The sequence below is a fragment of the Peromyscus eremicus genome, chromosome 4 (genome assembly GCF_949786415.1).
Source record: "Peromyscus eremicus chromosome 4, PerEre_H2_v1, whole genome shotgun sequence".
In the NCBI taxonomy this organism is placed as follows: Eukaryota; Metazoa; Chordata; class Mammalia; order Rodentia; family Cricetidae; genus Peromyscus; species Peromyscus eremicus.
In genome coordinates, this window is record NC_081419.1 from 123,672,471 (window position 1) to 123,698,306 (window position 25,836).

The window sequence follows — 25,836 nt, forward strand, 5'->3', positions numbered from 1 at the left end:
CCTCTACTCCTTGGGACATTACAGTCCACTGGAGAAATGAGCATCATTTCAGTAACTGGTGTGAACAAACAGGCATCAGTTCTGTGGAAGCATGGTGGAGACAGGCATGACCAGAAATAGCGTGTGAGGAAGACTTCTCTGTTATGACAAATCATCAAGTTAAAGGGTGGCCAGAAAGACTGATTATGCTGCCAATGGGCAGCTAGGGTGACGGCAAGTTTAGCTGTGGTTTTGATGAGGTAATCAAGTAGTGGAACTCTGTCGTGTATATGTGTATGGGCTGGAGTTAGGAAGCCAAGGTTCAGTACATGAGACGGTAGTTGAATCTGTGGGTTTTAATGACTGGTCAAGAGTAAAATAACGATAGGTGGACCTTTGAACTGAGCCTTTGTTGATCCGGCCTATGCTCTGCAGTTCCACCACGATGACTCCATGGCTTCACTCTCATTTATTCTATTCAGGACTCAGTGAACTCCTTCAGCCTGAAGACTCATCTCCCAATCCAGTTTGGACAGTCCCCAGCCGCTGCTTTGAGCACCCTTTCTACCCTCCTCTCTCCTGAGTGCTTTATCTCCTCAGGGTTTTCATCTCTGAATCTCTCTGTGCTGCCTTGTTGACATTTTTAAATCTGTCTTCCAGAACACAAATCCTTTCTTCAGCTGTGCGTAGTGAATTATCAAACATAAGTGAAATACAACCATAACTCTCTCTACTCTTGCACTTTTGAAAACTCTTGCTGCTTCCAATTTTAGATTTGTTTTAATGTGACCTATTACCCACTATAGATTAATCATAGTTTTTTGTCCTTCTTAATCACTGAAATCGTTTCAATTATTTTGAACATTGAGATTGCCTCTGCTCTAGTTTCTACAAACTCTACAGTTCTACTCTCTTAGATCTCTATGACTAGATTAAATAGAATTGCTTTGAAAGGACGTGACTCAGGAAGTAGTGATTCTGTCTCACCAGTCTCTTGTGTCTCCTGCAGTTTATAATTTCCTATTGTGGGTCTAACTAGAACCAGGTTTATATTTTTTTTCTCTGCTGGAAACTCATGAGCTCTAGCTGTGAATTGTCATTGTCCTTAGAGACCATCTTTGTGGTGTTTCTCCCCCCAGCTTGAGTGCTGAATCCATTTGTATTTTAATTTCTCAGCAGGGCACTTGTGCCCTGAATGTAATAAGCACAGAGCCCACACCTCTGATTAGCCTGGACTTGGTTTGATTGCTTACTCAAGGGCCAGGTCAAACACGGAGCTTGCTGACTTACCAGCATAGAGGAGTTTCCAGCCCCCTGCAGAGAGAGGACACTGTTTTTGAATTTCTGGTTTTATGCATGGGCTCTCTTCTTGCCAACTTTATCTTCTCTCCTCCTCAAAGCATTAGAAACAGCCACAGCCCACAGACCTAGCTCCTGGATGCACATTACCCATGATTTCTGTTGGAAGGATAGGTCAGGTTACCATCTTGAAATACAAACTGGATTCTTTCACAAGTGAACACCAACCTCAATAACAAAGGCAAAAGACTCTTAAAAACAGGAAAATCTTAGAAAACAAAAATACAAACAAAAGTGTAATTCAAATCATGGAAGAACATAGGGAAGGGGATGAATCTGGTTGAAATACATTATATGAAATTCTCAATTAATGAAAACAGTTTTTTTTAGTAAGTAATCATTCCTCCCTGTGGCACACATTCATCTTTGTCCTACTCTATGCAGCATGCAGGGTTGGGCTACCCTGGGCATGGAAGGTCCAGCTAGAGCTCCCCACCAGTGAGCTGGGCCGCATAATCAACATTTCTACTAAACCTGCACAGGTCCAGTGAGCACAGGAGTAAGGGCAGGTTCTGGATCAAAGTCTCCAACACAAATCTTACTCTTAGAAGTTCTGCAACTCTGCAATTTTCTTGGTCTCTATTATTTGTTTAAAGGCAGGTAAAATCAATTCCACAGAAGTGAGGCATCTCTATAATGTTGCTTCTCCCTTCTAGAAGATACTACATAATATAAAAATAGAAAGATGCACCTTTGTCAACTGCACTACAAATAAATGTTTTGCCTAGCCAGTAATGGGGCTGCTGATGGTAACAGTCAAAGGTCCATAATAACTGTGGGTCTCCATTATGGCTTCTGAATTGGGGCTTCTTCAGAGCTAGGTGGTATCAAGACTGGCTTTTGTATATATGGAGAGAAAGAGAGAGAGAGAGAGAGAGAGAGAGAGAGAGAGAGAGAGAGAGAGAGAGAGCGAGCTCCTGGTGGAGCAGGCATCCTTTCCATTCTTATTACACTTGAATTAAAAAGATTCAGTCCTAAATGTTGTATGAATTCTCCAAGCAAGCAAAAAGCTTGCTCTCAGGCATAAGCACTGAATCTTGGGTCTCACTCTGGCCCAGTTGCCCAGCTGGGAATCAGTGACTGCTTTAGCATGCTGATACCAACCACAGTCAGAAGTCAGTTTGCAATTTCTATTTAAATTGGCTATTTCACAATATGAAAACAAACACCAGTTCCTTGAAACTGCAGTACACCTTGTACCTCTTAGAGATCACATTGGCCCCAAGGCCAGCAAGCTGTGGGAGGCTGTCCATCTGCCATGGCCTGACTCTATTTCTTGTATTCTATTCACATTTGCTTTTAATGTGTCTTCTCGCCATTCTAGGTTCTCTTTGTATATGATCACGACTTTATTTAAAAATAAACACATTAGAATTTGCCAAATTTTGTTTCCCTGCAGAGAAACTCTGCTAAAAGCTTCAGTGTCTCAAACACCATCTTGAGACCATGACCACAGCTACACTAAATGTCACAAATGTCTGTCTTATTTTTTTAAAAAAAAAAAAAACATTTTTAAGCAGCAAGAAATTGTGGGTTGATTGATAGAATCTTGTCCCACCCAGAAATTATCTAAAGGCCCTATGTTACTAGCAGGGCACACTGCTCTTGAGTGACAAAGAATAAAACCCGAGCCTGTGTGAACCACAGTAATGATGGCATGAGGAAAACTATAATGTTTTTATAAATTGTATTTACTAATGCACAGTTATTGGACATATTGAGGTGGTTTTGGCGGTATACTTTCTCTGTGCTTGGAGTTGTTTTTGACACGTATTTAAAACAAGGGAAATTTACTCAGCGGCCCAAATTAGAAGACCGGCAGTAAGCTGGGGACACTTCGTCATAGACAAAGACTCCAGAGCATGGCTATGTACGTGGAAATGAGATGCTGAGGAAGGAGGTCATCACTGTAGATGGTTCTTGGCATGCCTCTCAGCAGTGTTCTCTTCCCTAGAACCTGAACTGGCCCCAGTGACTCACCTGTAACCAAAAGGACACAATATCAGGGCTCCTCTGAGTCTTCCGTGGAGTTCCCTCTTTCTTGGCTCCCATTTGGGGTCCTGGGGTGCCACTCAGGAATTGACGCTATCAATGGCCACGATGGTGGAGAGGGAAAGATGCTAGGTGTGAATGAAGCCATCTCGGACCCTTCAGAGGAGCACAGGCACAAATTAGAGATCAAGCAACCCCATTTAATGTCAATGTGACCTGACCTGAATTCCTGATTCTAAAATAATAGTTTGTCGTCAAATGGTTGTGTTACACACCACTAATTCTGGAGTCACTTGTTACCCAGCAACAGATAATTAGGACAGTCAGTCTCCTCTACCCACAGGGAAGGCCTCAGAGGGGAATGAAATGTGAGCAGGTAACCCAGTCCTTGCATGGCATTCCAGAAGCAGGTGATTGACTAGGAAACCAGGCAGAGTCCGAGAAGGGAGAGGGATTAATGAGTGAAGGCTTCTCTAAGTAAGATGAACGGTAAGATCAAAGTGACAACGATCGATTAACTTTTCCCTTGACCCCTCCTACATTTTCAGTTTTCAATTCCAGGGTCACCCTTATCCTAGGTTGCTTTACTACACTCTGCACTGCTCTGTCTCCTAGCTAGCTGTGATCCTTCCCATCACCATAGATGTCTACAAAACCGAGGTACATCAGGAGAACTTTCTGACTGCATCACACCCTTGGACCTGCCCAGCCCTCACCTAGGTCATTGTTGGCCTACAGTAAGCTTAGTCTTTTTTTTTTTTTTTTTTTTTTTTTTTTTACAGAGATTCGTTATATAGCTCTGGATAGTGCCAAACTCCTGATCTGATCCCTCTCCCCCAGTCTCATGAGCTGGGATTATAGGAATGTACCACCACATCAATCAAGAGGACTTTTGTGAGTCATATCAGGCCTGGCTGAAGCTAGCACTTCCCTGAGAAATCCAAAGTGACCCAATGCAGCCCATCTGTCAGCAGATAGGATATGGGACATCATGGAAGCAACATGAAGCAATTTTTTTGGACACAGCAAATGGTGTCAGTGTGACCTCCACATACCTTGGCACTCAAAGTTCTCCTTGCCAAGGACCTGTGACTACTAGAAAGCTCATAGCAGAGTGACTAGTCATTGGCTGGGGAGAGCAGAAGTATGGGGGAGTCAGCTCAGAAAGATGCTTGTCCTCAGCACTGGTGGAGGGAATTGAACTGGACATCCAAGAGGTTTGCCTTCAGGAAATGTTTTCAAAATACTCTCCAGATATCTTCAGTAAGACCTACACAACCATCCCCTGCTCACTGTCTGGCCATACCCCGCTCTTAGCTTACCTTTCCTGACTCCATATTCTCAATGACCTTCTCTAAGACCACCTTCACATTGTCCCTGCACTTAATCCTTGTCTCAGCATCACTCAGGGAACCCAGCCTGACTGGAGTGACATTTAGAATAAAAGGATATATTTTCAGTGACATATGCAGCTAAAGCATGCCCACTATCTCAGTTCTGTCCCAAAAATTGCTTTTAAAAATACAGTCAGAGGAAAAGGAAAAAGGAGATGGAGACATTGGAAACAAAGATGGGGACATAGCACACAAAAGCTGTGAGCAGACCAGAGAGGGGTCAGTGCAGACAGTGGAATCTGACTGGCTCCCAGGAAAACCCCATGGACCACCCAGCCTTGTGATGATGCACTTAAGTGTTAAATACCATCCAACAATTGCTCTGACCTCTGAGAAAGCCTTTCCCCACCACACCCAAGCCCCAGATGAGACCTGAACAAGTGGAGGGGCCTTTAGAAAGGGGCTGGGATATAGGCATATTCAGGGAAAAGAACACTTTTAATTGTACAATTAGTATGTTCAGGGAGCTAAAAGGTGGAATTATTTTTCTGAAGCAAAACGAAGAAGTGAAAATGCAGCAGTGAGAGAAGAAGAAGAGTCCTTGGAAATACAGCAGGGTGCCACTCAGAGTGAAATCCCATAAAAGGCTTGAAGGAGCACTAAGGATAACTCTCCTAGCCAAGGGCAAGCAGTGGACCATAGTACATGCGCACACACAAAAGAGACGGGGGGAAAGGTTAGTTCAGCAATTGAACAGGAAGGACTTTCACTTTAGTGTTTTAGAATATCAGGAAGAAGGGTGCCCTCAAACATTCCTAGAGAGAAGGGAAGGTGCACAGAAGTATACCGAGTGCTGCTGATGCTGGCCTGGTGAGTACTGGAAATGAGAAATGCATGAGAAAAGGTTGTAAAAATTTTAGGGAAAAAAAGTTCCCACATGAATTATATATCCGGCTAAACTGTTCAATGATCAAATAGATAGAATATGGCGATTTACAGGTACACACAATCACAAGCATGGCTTTCTAGGCAACTTCAGGAGCACATATTGTAAGGCTATGTCTTCCTGAGTGGGGGCTGGAGACCAGGAAATAAGAACTGCAGAACTGGAGAGAGTAGCAGGAAGTGGCTCTCACCTTTAATCCCAGCACTCAGGAGTCAGAGGCAGGTGGATGTCTGAGTTTTGAGGCTACCCTAACCTACATAGCACTAAGGCTACCTTGTTGAGGTGGGGTGTCAGATTTTTCATGAGGTACAGGTCTACACCAGAGAACAAAAGAACAGGAGGAAAATACTGCAAATTTTGAATTCGGGTTTTTGCCCAGGCCAGTGGTCTGTGGTACAACTCTCACTGGTGGCGCTGGTCAAGCAGCCTTGACCACAGATCTCAGCCAGCACACATCACAAAGGGACACAACAGACCCTCCACAGGACACAGTCTGGATACTACATACAGCTAGGGACAGAGGTGCTCTAGGGAGGTATCTGAACATCTTGGCACCCAAGTCAAACGTTCAGGATCTCAATGTACACAGAACACAACTGTGAGTGCCTAGTGGCAGTGGAGGCCATGGACTCATGGCCTCCCTATCACAAGATTGATGAGCTGCTGTTATCAGGACCTTCTTCATGAACTATAGAAGCCACCAAACCCTGGGGTGCACTCAGCTAGACTTCCTTTTGGGGGGTGGTTGTTATATGTTCTTTATGCTTCCACATGCTGGCCCTGGACCCGTGCAGATGAACTTACAAATCAGAGTCAGCATGCCTCGTGGGAGGGGGGTGGTGTGCTGTGAGGCAGGCTGCCCTCATGAGCCTGTTCAGGGAATGTGAGATCTGCTGTCCTGTATCCAAAGCACTGTCCTATCTCAGAAGGTGTCAGCTGAGGCTTTTCTCTCCCTGTGGCCTCTGTCTTCCAGGCCAGAGTCAGGCTCCAAAGCCAGTGTATACCCACAAATTGTCTCAGAGCCTGTTAGTGAGCCTGCTCTACTCAGGACATACCAACTGCCCTTAATGTGGCATGTTAAGGTGTAACAGTACTCAAGAATGCAGGAAGTTTCCCTGTTAGACCACAATCGGAGATGGAGTGAGCATGGAGATAAGTGCCTGATTTCCAGATCTAACCAGTGGTAAGTGGCTAAACATCCTTATTCAGACTTTGCATCTGTCCCTCATTCCTCTTACACTTTGTGTATATGGCAGCTAATGTTGAAATGAGCTGTTTGGTCTAAGAGCCATCCCCTTCTGGGGGCTCATCATGGCCCCCCTGTGCTCCTTCCACTGCCAGTACAGCTCTCGGTGTCTTGTCCTGGCACAGTGGATGTTAGCTGGCAGTAAATTATGGAAATGACCTTGAGAATGCAAAGACATGTAAGGCAGCCAGGTACTCATACCAGAGGAAACACAGGCAGTCAAGGGGCCCACAGTGTTAGTAATTTTCAGAGAAGTGGCTGTAAAGACTGCGGGAGCCTGTCACAGACTCGAGGAGGTGGGGTCCAGCGTTGGCTGCCAAGGCCCTCAAGCTGTGCATGACCCAGGACTCTCCATGAGCAACCAGCAGCCTGGCTGGGTAGATGATGCGGAACATGGAAGTATCTGGCCTGAATGCCTCCTTCCCTTTAGGATAGTAACTACAGGAAGAGCAGAGCCGCAGGGCACTCTTTCAGAGAAAATTGTGCTTTTTTTTTTTTTCAAAACCTCACACTAAGCCATTTCCAGCAGAAGGAAATGGACACTTTGAGAACTGCTTGTCAAAATTTCAATCTAGAGCTAGAGAATCCTCAGCACAGGGTCGGTCACTGGCGCACCGAAAGACCAGAGCCCAGGTACTTCAGAGAACATAGTCTCATCACAGCAGGAGACTGGGTGTCCTCAAGGAGAGGGTGCCATGGTGTTGCTGAGAACCAGGGTCCCTGGATGTCAGTGAATCTCCTGTGAAACTTCAAATCTGAGCACAGGTCTGTGGACACTTGTGATGTGGAGATGCTGAAACCATGAGTTTCTGCAGATAGCGAGATCCCTTCCTTGACTCCATAGAATTTCCTTCATCCTGAAGTTATTTCACTGTGTCCAAGTATGGGGGACCAGGAGAAGAAAGGAGAATATTCCAGCCTGTGAAACTATGTTAAGAAAAGTCAGTTGGGTAACTCAGGGACCAGGATCTTCAGCACAAAGAGGAGATATTAGAAAGCTAGATGGGGTCAACCTTACAGGTCTCCAGGTCTGGAAATGTCTGGGCCCACTAGTAGACTCTGCAGGAATCCTGGCAGAACCACCCTGCTTCCTCATAGAAAGCAATGCTTATTTTAGATTGAACCATCACCTAGCCCTTGTCCATGGATGAGCTCTCCTATCAGCCAGACAGAGCCATTAAAACGACCACCCAAGAAGAAGAAATAACCATTTCTCTGCAAACTTGGCATGTCTTACCTCGACAATCAGAGCAAAGTGACCATCACATGTCAGAAAGCCTTGAGTTCTTTCACAGGAACACAGTGTGTTCCTTTGACCCAGTTGTTGGGTGGCCACAATTCTAGCTAAAGAGACATGAACGGGTAGTGGCAATTTTAGCCAATGCCCAGTTGTCCTCACCAAGAGTTCTCCATTTTTTAGCGGTTTTATATTCTCAGTTTAAGATTTTATTTATCCGTTCATTTCCTTATATACTTCTTTATTTCATCTATTTGTTGTGGTGTAGGGGATGGGATCCAGGGAGCCAGGCATTCCAGGCAAGCACGCTACGCTGAGCTCCATCTCAGCCTTATTTGTCTCAGCTGAAACTGCTTCTCACTCATGAAGGTGAACTGCTTCCTTGAGTCTTAATGGCTGCTTTTGTTCTCTAATTTTAATATCAGATCTTCCTTGTATCTTTACAGCCAGACAAAAGAAGAGAGCTCCTTATCTCGTTTCTCAGGAATCAGAGTGTACACAGTGCTCTCTGCATGCCCAGCCCCTCATGGTTTAGGTGGTTTCTCCCTTTTCACCTATGTCTAAACCCTGGGCTTGCATATGGGCCTGGGCCTGCATCATACTTGCTTTTCTCTCAGAGCATGTTCTCTCTCTCTCTCTCTCTCTCTCTCTCTCTCTCTCTCTCTCTCTCTCTCTCTCTGTGTGTGTGTGTGTGTGTGTGTGTGTACATGTGTTGATGTGTATGGGCACATGTGTGCAGAAGCTTGTAGAGGCAGAGATCAGCATCAGACGTCTTCCACAATCACTTTCCATTTAGTTTTTGAGACAGTCTTTCACTGAAACTAGAGCCAAACCAATTTGGCTCGATAGGTTAGCCAACAAACCCCAGGGTTCCTCTGGTCTCTGCCTCTCCAGCACTAAGTTTCCAGGCACACACTGCCACAGCCAACTAGGGGTTACCACAGTAAGCCCTTTCCTTTACAAACTAAACCATCTTAACCAACCCAGTTCCTAAGGTTCTCTTTTCCTGTGACTTTATCTGTGGGCTGAAATCCACCTGTACAGGGTTCAAGAGTAGAGAAGCCATGGCTGCTGGCCACACTAAGGCCCCTCCCTGTGCCCTCCTCCTCTGGCATGCAAAGGTGCACACCAAGCCATTGCTACTCCAGGCTTGTGAGCCTCCTGCACTTTCTGTTTTATGACAGACATTACTCACAACATGTTGGCTAAAGGGCAGGGAAAGAAATACCCAGGCACAAGGGAGCTTGTTCTTACTCTACCGAGGAAAGAAAGCATCAGTGTTCTCACCACAATAAGCACAGGCTAATGGGGCTTCTCAGGACTGTGAATCGTGTCTTTGTGGCTAGGAAGGTGTATTCAGATGTGTGGGGATATTCAGTGCTTACTACACACTGTCACCTCCCTCTTGTTCAGTCTGGCGACTTTCAAAGTTCTGGGTTCTAAAGTGGCAGAGGAAGAACCAAAAGAAAGCCCCCTGTTGTGACCCTCCAGAGGTGCAGCCTCTTAAGCCCAGGAGCCTGAATTTGGTTATATTCCAAAGGCTGGTTGAGATCAGATTCCATTCTGGCTAGAGGAGCCCCCAGGTAGACATTCTGCATGTGCCTCTGTGGTAGTATTAGTTACCTTCTCCCAGGGACCATGTGGTGGTTTCCCAGTGGCTTTAGGGGTAAGGGGGTAGCCTATGGTTTGAACCTTCTAGAGGCAAAGATTCTGAGCTACAGTGAGGATGAACAAGTTGTCTATCTGGAAGATGATTCCATGTACCTGGTGGTGAGCAGGACCTTGAGGAAGGATCAGGAAGAGGTTGCCAGAAACCACTGAGGGCAGGTACTGAGTACGGCATCCTAAGGAAGAGTGAAGATTCAACACAAGGAGAGCTCCACAAGGGTGGGAACAGATTCCCAGTCTTTCCAGCCCAAGAAGCAGCCAGGAGATGACCACAACAGAATCCAAGTCAGACTGACAAGCCAGTTCCTCTAGACCTCTGACCACAAGAACTGTGGGACATAAGTGAGTAGCCTTGCTTATGGCCACAGAGGTTGGAGATGTCGTGTTTCTTAGCAACAGACGACAGACACAGCACAAACTTCTAGACTGTGAGGGCTGAGGCCTAGCCTGGGTCTCAGGGAAGCTGCAAGAGGTAGGTGGCTAGTTCACATACAAGCAAGCAGTGTTTTTACACCCATGGGATACCCTGAGACTAACTTCTTGGGGTGCTTTCTAAAACTCACCTTTGCCACGGGAGTTTCCTGTGTAGATCCGAGTATAGACAAATCTAGTTATTCGGGGCACTCTTTGTTCCAGCCAATCTCCCCACCCCCACTGTGTCTCTGTTGCCTAAAGGCACTGGTTACATCTGTCCCTTGTCCTCGTCTCCTCCTTCTCCTTCCCCAAAAGAGTAGTCAGGAGCAGCATGAGGAATCCACTGAGCTGGGCCGGTCTGTTTATGAAGCACACACTTGCACATAGTCTTGTCTCCATCATCTGCAGACAGGCTGAGCACTCCTACCTTCATATCTAGCAATTAACCTGTCATAGAACCCTGTGCTGTTTTACCTTCAAATCTAGCAATTAACCTGTCATAGAACCCTACACTGTTAGCCAGGAGGCAGGCATTTCTTCCGGTTTGTCCCCTCCCAAAGGGTCAAGAAGAAGGCTGGTAGCCACAGTTATCCACTTTCCGAGATGAAGGGTTGGTGCGGAATCCCCTTCCTGAGGTCATGGAGTAGGTAAATGACAACTGTTCTCATGGCTTTGGGACTCCAGAAACTCTAATCCTGGGAAAGGCAATTGTGAAGGAAGCACAGCATGACCTTACCTACCTGATGCTTTGGCTGTCTCTACCACACTGTCCTCATGTCACACCCCTGGTGTTTGTTGGAAGAAGAAATGCTCAGAAACTGAGCAACAACAACAAAAGAGAAAGCAAGGTCTTCTAAGGCAGACTAGGAGAAAGCAGGAGTAAGCCTGATCCTCAGACATGGAGACTTGGGGTATGAGTGCTTTGGCTCCCTATGCTCAGAACCTTCAGTACAGGGCCAGAGTTCAACTGTAGAGATGGGTAGGCCACTACTCCTTGCTTTCACCCCTGAACAAACAAAGATCAGTTACTAAGGGCTAAACCATGCACGGCTTTTGAAGGTGATATTTCAGCACTTACACACTTGGTCATCCATTAATAGTTATTGACTGCCCACCAACATCACCATCCACCTCCTATGGGCATGCTCTAGGTTCCCAGTTGACCATAGAGGACAAGGGAAGTGCAGGCCCTGGTCCATAGTAAGTACCCACAGGTTCAACTCTGATGAGTCAGGAAAGTGGCACTCAGGAGATCTTTCGGAAGGTTCTTGATCAGCTAAAGTGGGCTCTGCACCCACCCTCCAGGCTTCCTTTGTCTCTCCTCCTCCATACCAGCCCAGGCACACCATGTGAAGGCTAGGATAATGACAGGCAGTGGTTAGCTGTGCTGCTTGCTGATGTCCCAGGGCTGTTTGGGGTTAATGCCAAGAAGGGCAATTACAGTGAATTATGTTATAGGACATTGGAGTGTTTGGGAGCATTGCTATGTAAAATGAAACCCAGCTAATTATAGCTTAATTAATTAATTACTGCTGTCCTTTGAGGCTTCTCATTTTAAATTCCCTCAACTCCACTTCATCAGAACCTTGTCCACTGTTAGCTTCCAAGCTCAATGCCAAGGCAAGAAATGAGGAAGGAAAAAATAAAACCCAGCTTTGAAGATTCAGAAGCTGGTGTCCAGAGAAGGGGTTCAGTGGCAGAAGTGAGTCCTTATGAACACATCACAGATTTCCAATCTCACTAAACCAGCATCAGGAGATTTGGAAAATGATTTTCCCACTCACCAGTTATCTCCAAGTCTGGCCTTCTATATAACTCATGGCATATGTTATTGCTTTTAGGTTAAGTGAATAGCATGTCCTCCTGTACCCACATATAATGCAGAAATATCACAGATACACCATGAAAAGTGGGACCAGTGAGAATATACAGCTTTTTAGGGGTGGTTCGTGAGTTAGGGGATGCCACAGAAGAATGAGCTCTACCTTTCTGCTGAGCAGTGAGTCTTCTGCTTCTTAGGATTAGCCTTCCTCTGCATCACTAAGAGTTACAGGGGATCATGTGTCTCAGCAGCATCCACTCCACTAGCCCATGAGCCATGTGGCTCAGGAAGTCCCTCCATATTGCTACAACTTAATCCAACAGTGGTCTACTTCTTGAATCAAGGAGCATGCGTAGTATGGCGAAGAGTCCCAGCCAGCCAGTAGAATCTGAACACAGAGATTCATGCCAGCAGATCTGGGACAGGAGGTTTCTGAAACTAGTTCACAGGTCTCTCAGTGTTGACATGAGCTTCCATAATCACCTCTGGGATTCCCCACAGCCTCAAGACACCCACTATATAAATGGCTCCATGTCCCCAGGCGGGAAGGAGGAGTTTGTCTTACGTAGTTTCATGGCTTATCAGAGAAGAAAATACTTCCCAGAGTTCTTCCAAAGATGAATGAGACCTTCCTACAACACTCAACTCCCCTCTCTGGATAGTGTGTTTAGTCTCAGTTGTGGAAAGGGACTAGGAAGGGAGGAATTAAAGAAGGGTTTACAGGGTCTGCCCTCAAAATGCTGATTCTGAGCCAATATCTAATCTCAACATCACTGTTTACCTCATGACTCCAAGAAGGTTAAACCTAACCCAGCTTTTGCAGGGGTGGGGAGCAGTCAGGAATCAAAGGTGCCTCAGCACATGGTGGCTAACTTCTGAAGAATGGAACCTCAAGACTTCTGGGATGCGTTTAATAATATTATGCCCTACTTTTCTCTCTGAGAAATGAGAGATACAATTTTCTTCTCCATACTTCTATTGGGCTTTAGAGATTGAAAATGTTCTTTAGAAATTGTTTTCCTAATGAAAACTATACCATTGTTGAGTAAGAAGTATGGCAGTAGAGATGAGAGGAGCCTCACCCATCCCTGGCATATCACTCCTGAGACCCTGCCTTCACATTTGTGGTCTCACCGGGATACTTCAAGATGTGACTTCCTTAAAACAAGACAGAATGGGAGCTTCGACTCCCTTGACATGTGGGAGCAGTGACAAACACCAACCATATACTCCTTTAACAGTTAGGGACTCACCAGGTGCCCAGTCATTATGGGAATCCTTGCTGTTTCCCGTGTCCTTGCCTGTATTGGCACATCCTCTCTGTAGTCCAGTGAAGTTGAATGTTGGAAAGGAGCCAAGCAGAACCCTTTCCTCACCATTATTTCCAACTTGTTCACTCTCCCTCTGTTTTTCTCTGCCAACTCTGCAGACAAACAAAGCTGTGGCCAAAGGAGACTTCCATCAGGCCAGCACCAGCTCCCGGAGGGCCCTGTTCCTGGCAGTGCTATCCATCACCATTGGAACTGGCATCTACGTGGGTGTGGCTGTCGCCCTCATCGCCTACCTCTCCAAGAATAACCACCTGTGAGCTTCCTAAAGGCTGGCAGAAGGAGGGGAGCCGGGCCATGTGTGTGAGGGTGGAGAAGAGACACCTGTGTGATACTGTACAGTACAAGTGATTTCCAAATGACTCCATAATGCCCTGGAATCTTCTACTCCTGGACTACTTCTTCTTCTCCTTTTTTTTTTAATCCTTCCATTTCATCTTGAGCACTGTGCAGAGCACCAGGCAGCCAGCAATGCTGATTCTTCCACATGGAAGCTCCAAAGATTCCAGCCCAGTGGCTGAGCCTGGATGGATTCTAATGGATCGATGATAACCCAGCTCTGCAGCCTGCCAGTGCCTGGACCGCCACCCCATTAGCAATATACAAACAGTTAAAAAATATGTTTATTTTTTATGGAATATGGTGCAATAGGCAGAATGCAGGAGACATGTCACCACTAGCTGTGGCCTGCTTATGTCCTCTGTGTCCCCCATCCTTGTGGCTTCCTTTCAGAAACAAGTGAGGTTGACAAGGAAAAGAAAACACCTGCTGGGAGATCTGCTGTCTCTGTCCACAGATGGATCCTGCCTGAGAATTCAAAATTAGGAGGAGCATAGCGCCTATCCTGGCCCTGCTCAGTCCCAGCACGCTGCCCCAGCTTGGAGCATCGGGCTCCCTGCAGATACCCAGCAATACACAGTTCTGGGGCCTCATTAATCTTAAAAGGGAGGCAGCCATAGGCCCGCCTCCCTCAAGAACAAGCCCAGCATTTGCTCCAGGAGCCTGAAGGAGAGGAACTGTGAAGACACACAGGATGTTTAACTCTTGGACGCTCATCCTGGTCATGAGCAGCAATACTGGGATCCCGGAAATGAGATGGGCCTTACTCTGTCGACTAAATGAATGGCTATTTTCTTGTCATTTTTTTAAGTGCAACTCTTGCTTCATGCTGCTTCAGTTGCCAGATGAATGCTGAGAAATAAGTAATCACAGATGTTTTAATACCATGTCATTGCTGTTTTACGAGTGTTCATTATTTAACAAAAATTATCTTTTAGCTTGTCTGCTTATGACTTTTCTTTCTGATGAATGGTGATGGTTGGACTCTGTTTTGATGATTTACCTCATGTCTTACTTGTGGAAGAGCCAGCCAGCACTCAGCAACTATGGTTAGGTGGCCTTGCAGGGAAAGAATCATGAATCACACAGCCCTAGCTGCTTAAATGTCCATCTTGAGCCATCAAAGGACGCAGAGGCACTCTGTTTGAGTTCTCCCTGCAGCTTTAAAATATTCCCAGTCTTTGGGATCCTGGCATCAAAGCCCCAGAAATACTGACTTAACTAGTCAGAAGTTCAGCCTGATGATTTCAGTGGATACTACAGGTGAGAACCCTGCCTGGAATAATGATAACGAGTTTAGTCTCTCCCACTTGACACTGCCCACCTTCACCTTGAATGTTAATGTTTTCAAAAATACTAGCATTGTTTTCCTGAGTTAAACACAGTATTCATCTCAAAAAGATAATCCAGAACATTCTCTAAGGCCATAGCTCTAGGAAGAATGTATAGAAGATGCCCAAACACTCCCCAATGAGAGTTGAATGAGCTGGCCATATGAAAAGTATATGAATGGAGGTCAATCTAACCTGGATTCAAATTCAGTCATGTTATTTTCTCACTGTGTGATCTTAGACAGATGTCTGCAACTCTTTGAACTGTGTCCCTTGGACAGGATAATTGAAAGGTTTACTTCATAGGATTGCTGGAGACTTCCTGGGGCCAAGAGAACAGTGATGGGTGTAAGTAGGTACATTAGATGGCATGGCTCTGGTTACTGTCAGAATTATTCATAGGCCATTTCATAGCTTGTTTTTTTTTTATCATTTTCTCTTTTAGTTCAACCTCTCAGGATTCAAGCATCATGAACCATGTATAAAGTAGGGAGGGGTGTTGGTCTTGATGCATTTTAAACTCAAGGGATGTCCAAACTTCCATCTCTTAAGATTTGGTAAAGACAGTTTCAGTCTTTCTAGGCAAGTTAGTCGACTCATGCTAGCCCAGCTACCCACCATATCCCAGTTTTGTCTTTCCAGATGGAAGAGCCTTTGTTTACAAGGCGGCTGCCCTCGCTATAGAGTCTCAAGAACTACTACATCCATATTTCTCCAGGGCAAGGAGACCAAGGCCATTTCAAGCATCATACTGGTCATGATCAAAAGTGATTGTATGCAGAATTGGAACTAATGGATTGGGGCTGTGTGGCTCATCAGCATACTTAGTGGGTAGAACAGTCCAGTGAACAGCATGGCTGTGGTGACCATAGGGGAAGTGGCTGAATGTCATCCTCAGTGGACCTGTTAGTATCTACTGCAAAGCAGAGCAACCTTCCTGCAGTTTGTACTTCATTGGATCTTATTATCATGATTGTTGTTCCCATCACTGACTAATACTGCATGGGCAGCCCCATCCTTGGGCACATGGACACAATCTCATATCAGCATCCTAGGAGAAACATAGTAAGGAAGGATGAAAACTGCAGGTCAGAGAAACAAATACACTCCACACCACATATGTAGGCAGGTGTTGTGAGAGGGCAGAGCTATACCTGCAAAGCCCCAGCCTGGCTTACCCCGAGGAACAAAGTGCTGCTTCTGGCATTTACATCCTTGCCCCTGCCAAGGAAAAAGTGTCTTTTCCATGCCAGCCTATTCAAGCATTGTGAAACGTCATTCTCAAAACCATATTGTTGAAAAGCAGAGACCCAGAGTACATAATACTTTTCCCAAAGTCCTATAAAGCCAAGTAGCAACCCTAGTCTACTCAGTTTTGTCCATGTCTTAGACCTCAGCTGCAACACGTGGCAAGAGAAATGGCCTGGATCACACAGCTCATAAGACATAGACACAATGCTTAGGGACATGGAAGATGTTTGGCTTTCTATGTTTCCAGCTGACTTTATCAGAAATTTAGGGATCAGGATAGAGAGACCTGAAATGACATCAATGCTTAGGAAGTCTCTCTTTCAATGGCTGGTTTCCATGCTCCCTTCTTTAAGATGGCAGTGGTATATCAACTCGATTCTCCAGATGTTGCTGTTCCATTCCTGAAAAATGGCTCTTTCACCTCTCTCATTTATTCTTTTTATTTTGCTTGAGAAGACTGACTTTACCAGGAGTCCTCACTTTTTTGGATATCCTCAGCGCACAAGGTCTCCCACTTTATGAAATATCTTCTCACCACCAGGTACCCTGCATATACTAGGTGTCTCATCTTACCAGGTATTACACACACACACACACACACACACACACACACACACACACACACCTCACTAAGGTCTCCTGTGATATACTATGTCCCACCACACTGGAGTCCCCACTTTATCAGATAGTTAACCATACCTAGAATTCCTCCTGTATTAAGTCTCTGGAATACACAATAGGCTCCCATTTTATGCATATCTCGACTTACCAGGCATCTTCACCCTCCAAGTGCCCTTCCTTGATCTAAGCAGGCATTACATAACCAGCTACACCCATTTGACCAGGTATCCTAGCTATCCTCATGAAACTACAGTGAGTCCTAAGAACATGATGATAAAGGCCATATCTGTAAGTACTGACATCTAAGTTACTGGTTGGCTGCCCAGTTCCTCCAGACAGGCCACATGACTAAGTAGGACAACATGAACAGACTCTTCTACGCTAAGCAGGACATCCCTCAAGCCTGGCTAGACTCCTGCCCTCTGAAAGCACTAGAGGCCACCTGGAATGCAGAATGAACTCTGAATATGAAGAACGTCAGTGGACACTCCTCCTTTGCCAGTAACTGTTTCATCTCCTTGAATATAAGTGCTAAATGGTCACCACAGTTCTGGCCATGGCCAAAACTTGATCTGATTTTCAGAGGCTCTGAGGCTCTAGTGGTCTGGTTAAAGTTCTAGTCTCTTCTGAGGACACACTTGTGTTTCTACTTGCACATTTATTGCCATGCATATTGACATCTCTTGACTCAAGTGCAAATAAACTATGGCATAGCAACTCTGAACCTTAGTCCAAGCAAGCACTTGGAAAGTGGAGTAAACCTGTCTCTTAAAAGAGTCCAGGCTGTGCATCTGCTCTGCTCCCAAACATTGGGAATATTAGATGCACCAGAAGGGGTGATCATGGCTGTGATGTTCCCAACTAGTTACATCCCTGGTCATCAGCATAAGTTTAGCTGACCAAGGGGCACAGAATCGGAGGCCTTTGCGCTCCTGGGCTTAGCGTCTTAGCTCTGCAAGATAACAGTGGATGTTAAACCCACAGACACATGGGGCCTGAGGATGGCTGGCACCCTGCCAAACAGCTTGTAAATGGAGTAATGAATACATCAGCCTGCTGAGCACCCCAGGAAAAGGTCAAAGCTCCATGTGGAGAAAGCCACAGGGATGAGAACTTCTGTAGGCAGGACTTGGGATCCCAGAGCATTGTCTGTCACAGCAGGAATGAAGGGTGGGCCATGGCAGCCACAGCCTTGGCCACACTGGGGGCTGAGTACTGCTGCCCGCACACCCAGGACAGGGCACTGGGCAAGGAGCTCCACAGCTCTATGTGGTCGAGTGACTCATGGCAAGGGAAACCTTCAGGGTAATGGGAGATGATAGAGCAGAATGTGGTTCTCTCCTGCGAGAGGCTTTAGGCTGGAGGCGTTTCTAGGGGGTGATGCCTGCCTGGGCTTTCTAAAGCTTAACAATGGCAAGATGGACAACTCAGGATCATAGGTGGACCTGTATCTTCTTGAGGCAAAAACTGGCAAGCAAGCCTTGGTTCCAAGAGGAAGGTCAAGAGCTAATTCCTCAGGGTTTTGTCACCTCTAGTGTTACTGTTATCTTATGGTTTTCTTTGTTTTTAAATAACAGTGTGCAGGACAGATTTCTTACAGAAAGCCTTGGAAGGCCAGGTGACAGTGAGGTGAAGTCAGGGCTGAGTCACAGGGATGGGATGGGATGGGATTGTCCTGACTCTCATACTCATTGACATTCACCATAGGCACTGCCCACTGCCGTTGCCTGACATATATCTGCCCCAATATAGCTGTCCCCAATCAGCACAACTGAGATATGTAGGCCACAACGCTTCCATACGTACTTCTGAATCAATACCTTGGGCTCTCTGCCTTCCTCCTTGTCAGGATTCCACTGAGTGACTGAGCCATCAGGCCACTGCTTTCCATAGCCACTGCACCTATCCCAGCTCTGCGGTGACAGTCCCTTTAGCTGAGCACTGTAGCCAGTCTCTTCTCTCACAACCAAGCCTTTTGCTCCAGCACAGTGTGAGCTCAGGTCTGCCTCCATCAAGACTTGAGAGAAAAGTCTATGTGTCTGCCTAGCACACAAGCATACATCGGGAAGCAAAGAGTAAACACAGGGTGTTTTGCCAGTGAGTGTCAGCGAGCACAGCCCCTGTGTCTGCCAAAGCTACCTACTTTGCTTTTCACTGAAGTCAGGTCATTGGGGAACGATCTGAATCTAGATGGACAGAAAGCAGAGCAGTATGATACCTATATATCTGTGTGTAGGGAACAGAGGTGCCACACATCAGGATCAGCATGCAGCTCTAACTTAATGTAGAACGACTTAATGTCTTCACCGTGCTCTGCTCGTGACATTCATGACACCTGGCTCTAACGCACGATTCCAATTAATAAGAAGCAGCGATTTGTATCTGTTTCTACTACATAATGAATCCATCTTTAGGTTCAAATTATTTTCTTCAGCAAATCAAGATGTTTAGCCAAGATGCTTGGTGCTATTCTAAGTCGCATGAACTAACTAACCTCTTTGTCACCTGGATATAATTCCCACACATTTTAAGTGACTTCTGTTTTCTGATTGCACTGGTGAGGTGTACCTGGTGAGTAGGCAGGATCTGCTAAGATTGGCTTTGTACTTACTGAGGGCGGAGTTAGCCACCCATTCACAAGAAGCTGTGCAAATGCAATCTCCTGTTTGCATGAGACAACATTCCTATTTGTTTCCTCAAGAGACCCTTGGGTAATTAGAAGTAAGAGGCAGTGGTTGACCACTGACAGTCTTTAATTCAGAAAAGAGATCAGGCTCGTTTCAGCTTTATAACTCAGTTGACGATGAAGTGGGGGTGGGGTGGTAATGTGGAACCCTCACGAACGAAGCTCTTCTAGTTTTATTTCAAGAAAATCTTCAGCTTCTTCCGATATCCCAAATCAGCTCTTCACATGGCATCTTTAGATTTCCTAGCAACGGGTCTTTTAAAATAACATGTGTCTTGCATTTGAAGAACAAATTGCAAAACCATTGCATTTCACATTTGTAGCAGGACTTTGCCACACTTTTCCCTATCTTCAGTGAAGAGTTCTCCATGTCGTCACCTGCTAGGGAAAGGACAGAATCGAGCCTTAGGTTCAATCTAGGAGTACTGAGGCCAGTGTCCTTCTAGCAATAGTCGGAGATAGCCTTGGGTGTCCCCAACTGAGGTCTAACTGAAATTTGGGCAGCAAGGACACCCAGTTGTGCCCACCCCCACACAGCTGAGCACCCCTTTGCTAAACTTGCAGCAGAAGAAAAGCTGGAGCTACCTACCTTCTCATGCCCTGTCCTGTGACTTACCCTAGAGCAGGTGTGGACTCCAGATGGGGAAAGGATCATTCTCTGGACCCCTCCCCAGACTTCACCTGGCACTGGATTCGTCTAAGTCAAGTTCCCAGAGAGAGAGAGACTGGGGTGTTTGAGAGAAAAGGCATAAGACCAGAAGGGCATAGAATCAAAAGACATACACAGCAGTATGAAGGTGTGACAGAGAATGAAATCAGCAAACCAGGGCCAACTTTCCACCACTGTGGATATTTGTCAGTGTCTGGAGACATTGTCATAACTGTCTGTCTTTTAGACAGAGGCTAAGGAGACTGTAAATGAAGTCATGTTTGAATAGACTACAATTTAAGCAGCATAAGGGAAGGATCAGCCACACAGGTAGAGGGTCACCTGGCTGCGGGAAGCCTGAGATCTACTCATAGACCCATGAAAGGTTTCACAGCTTAGCAGGAGAGCAAGAGAAGTGGGAGGGTGGAACCAGAGGAGGGGAGGAAGAAGCCAAATGCCAGAGCAGCCCAAGGCACAGCTCTGCCTGCTTTTACCTGTACGTATCTTAATTGCAGTAGAAGGTAAGCAATAAGATAAGGATGGCCCTCACACTGGTTAAACCATGGCTCTAGAAAGGAAGGATCTGCATCACCCCAGAAGGGCCACAGCCCCATTCACAGATGGCAGAACCAAGGTTCTCTGTAAGGCAACTTTCCCAAGTCAGCCAAGTGGGTAGAAAGGGACTCCGGCCTTCCCATCATGACTGGCTGAGCTTCCTTCCCTACTGCTCTGCTAAGGCAGGTAAAGGATACTGTCACAACCTATAAGACACATGCATTGCTGTCTTCCGGCCCTTTGCAGGATGCTCTTTCAGACACTGTCACACATGTCTTTGTCCTAGTCCCCTCTACTAGAGACTCCTTGTCTTATTGCTTCTAGTTTGCAGACCTTATACCCCACTAAACACTAGTGTAGTATGTATGTATGTATGTATGTATGTATGTATGTATGTACGTATGTATTGCTTCCTAGAGAAACCAGCCTACCCCAAAACCATGGACAAGGGATAGGGAAATGAAAGCTCAGGCTTTAACAAGTTAGAGCTCAAAGAATTCACAAGAGGCTAGAACTCAACCCCATGTGACTTTCCATAGAAAAGCAAGCAGCCCACATACCAATTATAACATCCCTCAATACATCACATTATGGTCCGCCCCCCCCCCCAGCCTCCTTCTCAGGGATGGGAACCCAGCCTCCACCATAGCTTCCGTGGGACTCTTCCTCTGTGTTACTTCACCTGAGACCTGTAGCCATTCCCTAGTGCTATCCATCTGGTCTCCTAGTCCCCTTCCCTCTGAGAAGTGCCACTACCTGGAGGCTGCAATCACAGATTTGGCCCCTGCAAACTCACTGGATGAAGACAAGTTTGACAGGCTTGCCAAATTTACCCAGAACTCACAGCACAGAGAGCACTTGTCCCCCAGCCCTGGGAAAGAGACTGGGCACAGGTTTTGTTTGCAGAGACCCCCATTAGCAGAATGCAAAGAACATGTGTGGCATGGACGTCTGCAGCTAAGATTTGAGTAGCACTGAGACAGCTTGCATTCCTGAGATTACCTGCACACTTTGAAAACCCACAAGTGCTCACTTGCAGATCACATCTGAAACAGACTTCCTCTGGACTAAGCTCTGTTGTCCTGGAAGCACTCCTGAATTATGATGGTGTGGCTGGGAAAGCAGCCTCTGCTTCTAAGTTATGTACCAAAGATGTGCATAACAATTTTTCAGTTTGAAAGCTAAAACAGAAAATGTGATTTGTTGGAAAATTAATCAAGTGAAGCCACAGCTCCTAGAGATTAGCCCAGGAACATGCAAAATGGTAACACGGGCTTGAATATAGGTTAATCAGGCCCCAGAAACCCAGAAGCACTTGTGGTACCTTTAGCCACTGACCCAAGACATGGAGAACCCAGCACCGTCCCCGGTCTCTCTGCTGTACCCCCAGACTGAGCAGAGGATAACAGCAGCCTATGTATCACATACAAGGGCTCCTTACACATAAGAATGTGGTACACTGCTGGCCACACTCAGCCGGTGCACAGCAGTCCAGCTGTGCCGGCTTAACCTACTGGTCATTATTATTGTCATATCAGATCTTCCAGCTGTCCCTTGCCGACCTTCAGTGACACCAGTGACCTCTGATTCTACCTAGAGCACAGCAGATAAACCATCATCAGACAGGGGCTGCAGCATCCCGTTCCTCTCCATCTCTCATCAGCAGCAGGAAAACTGTAAAACCACTCCACTCAAGCATTCTTTCTGCCAGTTTACTTGAAATGCATTGATTTCCCCAGGGTCGGCTGGGTTTGCTGCCTGTGGGTAATGCTCATTGGTTGAAGCTTTCATTTCCACAGTGGCTTGCCTGCCGGTCCCACCTCTGGAGCTCTCTGTTTTTCTGCATCACGGAGTGCTGGTCAATGAAATGCCTTTACAGTGAGATCTGCCCAAGTGTCTAGAATGATGTGCAGGAAAGACTTTCGCTGGATGTGTGCTGAATTTGATTAACTTGAATTTGTGATTTTATACACAGTCCGTGCTTTCTCTCTCGGCGGGCAGTGAGCGATACGTTGTCTGTCCAAACTTCAGTGAGAGGCCTGTCATAATGTGAGGAGGACCAGAGAGGCAGGAATGAAAGCTGCCTGGTAATGATGGGCTGAGCGCAACAGCATTCAATTATGAATCCTGGGGATTGTTGTCAGGGAGACCCTCTCCACTCCTCCTCTAACAACAGAGTGATTTTTGTGTCCTCCTTATCTGGGGTCACACACACTTCAAGGTAGTGGTTGTTCATTAGGGAGGGAGGCATTGAGGGTGGCAGGCAGCAGAGGCATGACTGAAATACTGGAAATCTCCAGCTCTCAGGATGAGAGGGGTAAAACTACTTCGAATCATCTTAAACTGTGTATGCACACAGTACACAATGTGTGTGTGTGTGTGTGTGTGTGTGTGTGTGATGCCCATACACTTGTATACTCATATTTGTAAACATTTGTGCATGTGTGCACACTGTGTGTGTTCCCGTGTGTGTGTGTGTGTGTGTGTGTGTGTGTGTATGTGTGTGTGTATCTGTGTGTGTGTGTGTGTTCCTGTAGCTTGAGTTTTCTTGCCTGGCCCACAGTCAGGACAAATCTCTCTCACCCGCCAGTCCCACAGCCGCTCAGACCCGACCAAGTAAACACAGAGACTTATATTGGTTACAAACTGTATGGCCGTGGCAGGCTTCTTGCTAACTGTTCTTACAGCTTAAATTAATCCATTTCCATAAGTCTATACCTTGCCACATGGCTCGTGGCTTACCGGGATCTTCACATGCGGCTTGTCATGGTGGCAGCTGGCAGTGTCTCTGACTCAGCCTTCCACTTCCCAGAATTCTCTTCTCTGCTTGTCCCGCCTATCCTTCCTGCCTGGCTACTGGCCAATCAGTGTTTTATTTACTAACCAATCAGAGCAACACATTTGACATACAGAACATCCCACAGCATGTTCCCATGTGTGTCTGTCTGTGTGTGTGTTCTGTGTATGTGTCTCTGTGTGTCTGTGTGTGTGTATGTATGTGTGTGTGTGTGTGTGTATGTATGTGTGTGTGTGTGTGTGTGTGTGTGTGTAGACCAGAGGTTGACATCAGGTTCTTCCTCAGTTGCTCTCTGCTTACTTACTTAAACACAGTCTTCCACTGAACCAAGAGCTCACGAATTCTCCTAGTTGACCTACCAAGCTTGCTCCAGGGATCCCCTGCCTCCACCTTTTAAATGCTGGGATTCTACTGGGGAAGCTGTGCCCATTTGGGTTTTATGTGGGTGCTGAGTATCCAAATTCTGGTCTTCATATTTGTACATTAAGCACTTTATCCAGTAAGCCGTGTATCCAGCCTCATACACAATTGACGTGTGTGTGTGTGTGTGTGTGTGTGTGTGTGTGTGTGTGTGTGTGTGTGTGTGATTTAGGGTTGGCAGACATGAATGGGGAATTCTGAAACCCAGTTCACCAACGTCAATTCATCAAACATTCCTGAGCCTCACTTCCTTCATTTTCACAGTGGGAGAAGCAGACACCTGGTACAGAAGCACTATGAGACAATACAAGGGACAGGCGCGACGCAGGGGCTCCTGAGCAGCAGTGACTGCTGTCTCATTGTAAATGTGGTTCCTATTCCAGCCCTGTATCGTGCCGTCCACATGACTTCAACTCCCTCTGAATTTGAATATTTATTTTAAAGCAGGTATTTTACTTTATGTATTTGTTTATTTCCATCAACATTATTTGTTTGGGGAAAAATACTGTGTTAGGCAGATGTTCTTAGATCTGATTAAATCTGATCTCATTAATAATGCCCTTACGAAGTATGTAAATGGGAAAGCTATTTTTAAATTTGACAAGAAAACTGAGGTGCTCGAAGTTTAAGTATAGATTCTACTCCATAGAATAGTTCCTCCTCTTACAAAGGAGTATTCCAAAAACCCAAAGGCTGCTTCCACATTTGAAAATCTCACCCCACGTACAAAAAGAAAAGACCCAGTTCAAATGTTCAGCCAAGGGCACTCAGCACCCGCCGCTCTTCAGTCCCCAAAGTTCCTGTCAGCCTTTTAGAGATCCTGGAGGCTGTTACTGGGGAACTGAGGAAACTGTTACACTGAGAGAAACGTGTGCTTGAAAGCTGAAAACTCTCCTTGGAAAAATTTTGATTCACAACACAGCTGTGACAACCTTCCTTTCATCCCCAGAGAGAAGAGACGTGTGTTCTTTGAAAGCTCCACAGAAAGAGGTGAGCTTGGCAGCCTCTGTTCCCACAGACCGGAAGCTGTGTGTTTTCACTTCACCACCGAGATGCAGCAAAAGGATTCCAAAGGAAAGTTCTGAGGCCTGCCTTTTGATCGGCGTCCGTGGCACCTTCAGGTTTCCTCTGCCTGACCTCTGTCTGCCTGAGACGTCATCTCCCTGACCCCCAAGTGTGATTGCAATCGTGAGGGTGGAGGCAGGGAAAAGAGACGCCATCTTCTGTGCGCTCTTTCACGTGGGTGTCGATGAGATCAAAACTAGAAAATGAAAGAATACGTTAAACAATGTTTCCTGACAGGGCTTCTCCAAGAAAGAGAAGTCAGTCCTGCTGTCCTCCTCAGGGTCTTCTTAAAAGGCTGAGTCTTCACATCTTCTCCTGCCTATGCCATCTCTGCGAATGATGAAAGACAGCCAGATACACGATCAAGCCCACGACACCCAGGGAGCAGCTCCAGCCAATAGCCATGGGAATTACTGAATAACTGTTCCAGCTTTTTAAGGTCCTGGGGGTGGAGACTACAGGCTCTCAGGGTCCCTCATGAGGTTAAGCCTCAGCTAGGCAGGCTTAAAATTGCCTGATTTTGCAGGTAGCCTCTTCCAGCTCCAAACCCTTTTGGATCTCACATTGCCTCCCCAGTGCTTCCTGGGATTGTCTCCCAAGCAAACCACTGGCACTACATCTGTAGAGGGATCTGCAGGGGTGACTGCCCAAGGCTTCACCTTCCTGTCCTCTCCTCCCCTTTCCAACACCAAGTCTCTAACACAAGAATTGACCTCCACAACCCTGCTTGATTTTCTTGCGACATCAGTATTTTACTACCCCACTGCAGTAGGTAGTAGGGCTACTACTGCCTACCA

The 25,836-nt window shown here is 46.2% G+C and overlaps 1 protein-coding gene across 1 annotated transcript in view; it reads left to right on the forward strand.

Annotated features, from left to right (window-relative positions):
- Syndig1 (synapse differentiation inducing 1) overlaps window positions 1–14,551 on the forward strand; it is a 163,709-nt gene extending 149,158 nt beyond the window's left edge. The window contains exon 4 of the mRNA XM_059259649.1: window positions 13,427–14,551. Coding sequence (XP_059115632.1) covers window positions 13,427–13,585 — 159 coding nt within the window. The 3' untranslated portion in view covers window positions 13,586–14,551. The remainder of the gene's footprint in view (window positions 1–13,426) is intronic.
- Window positions 14,552–25,836: the final 11,285 nt, after the last annotated feature.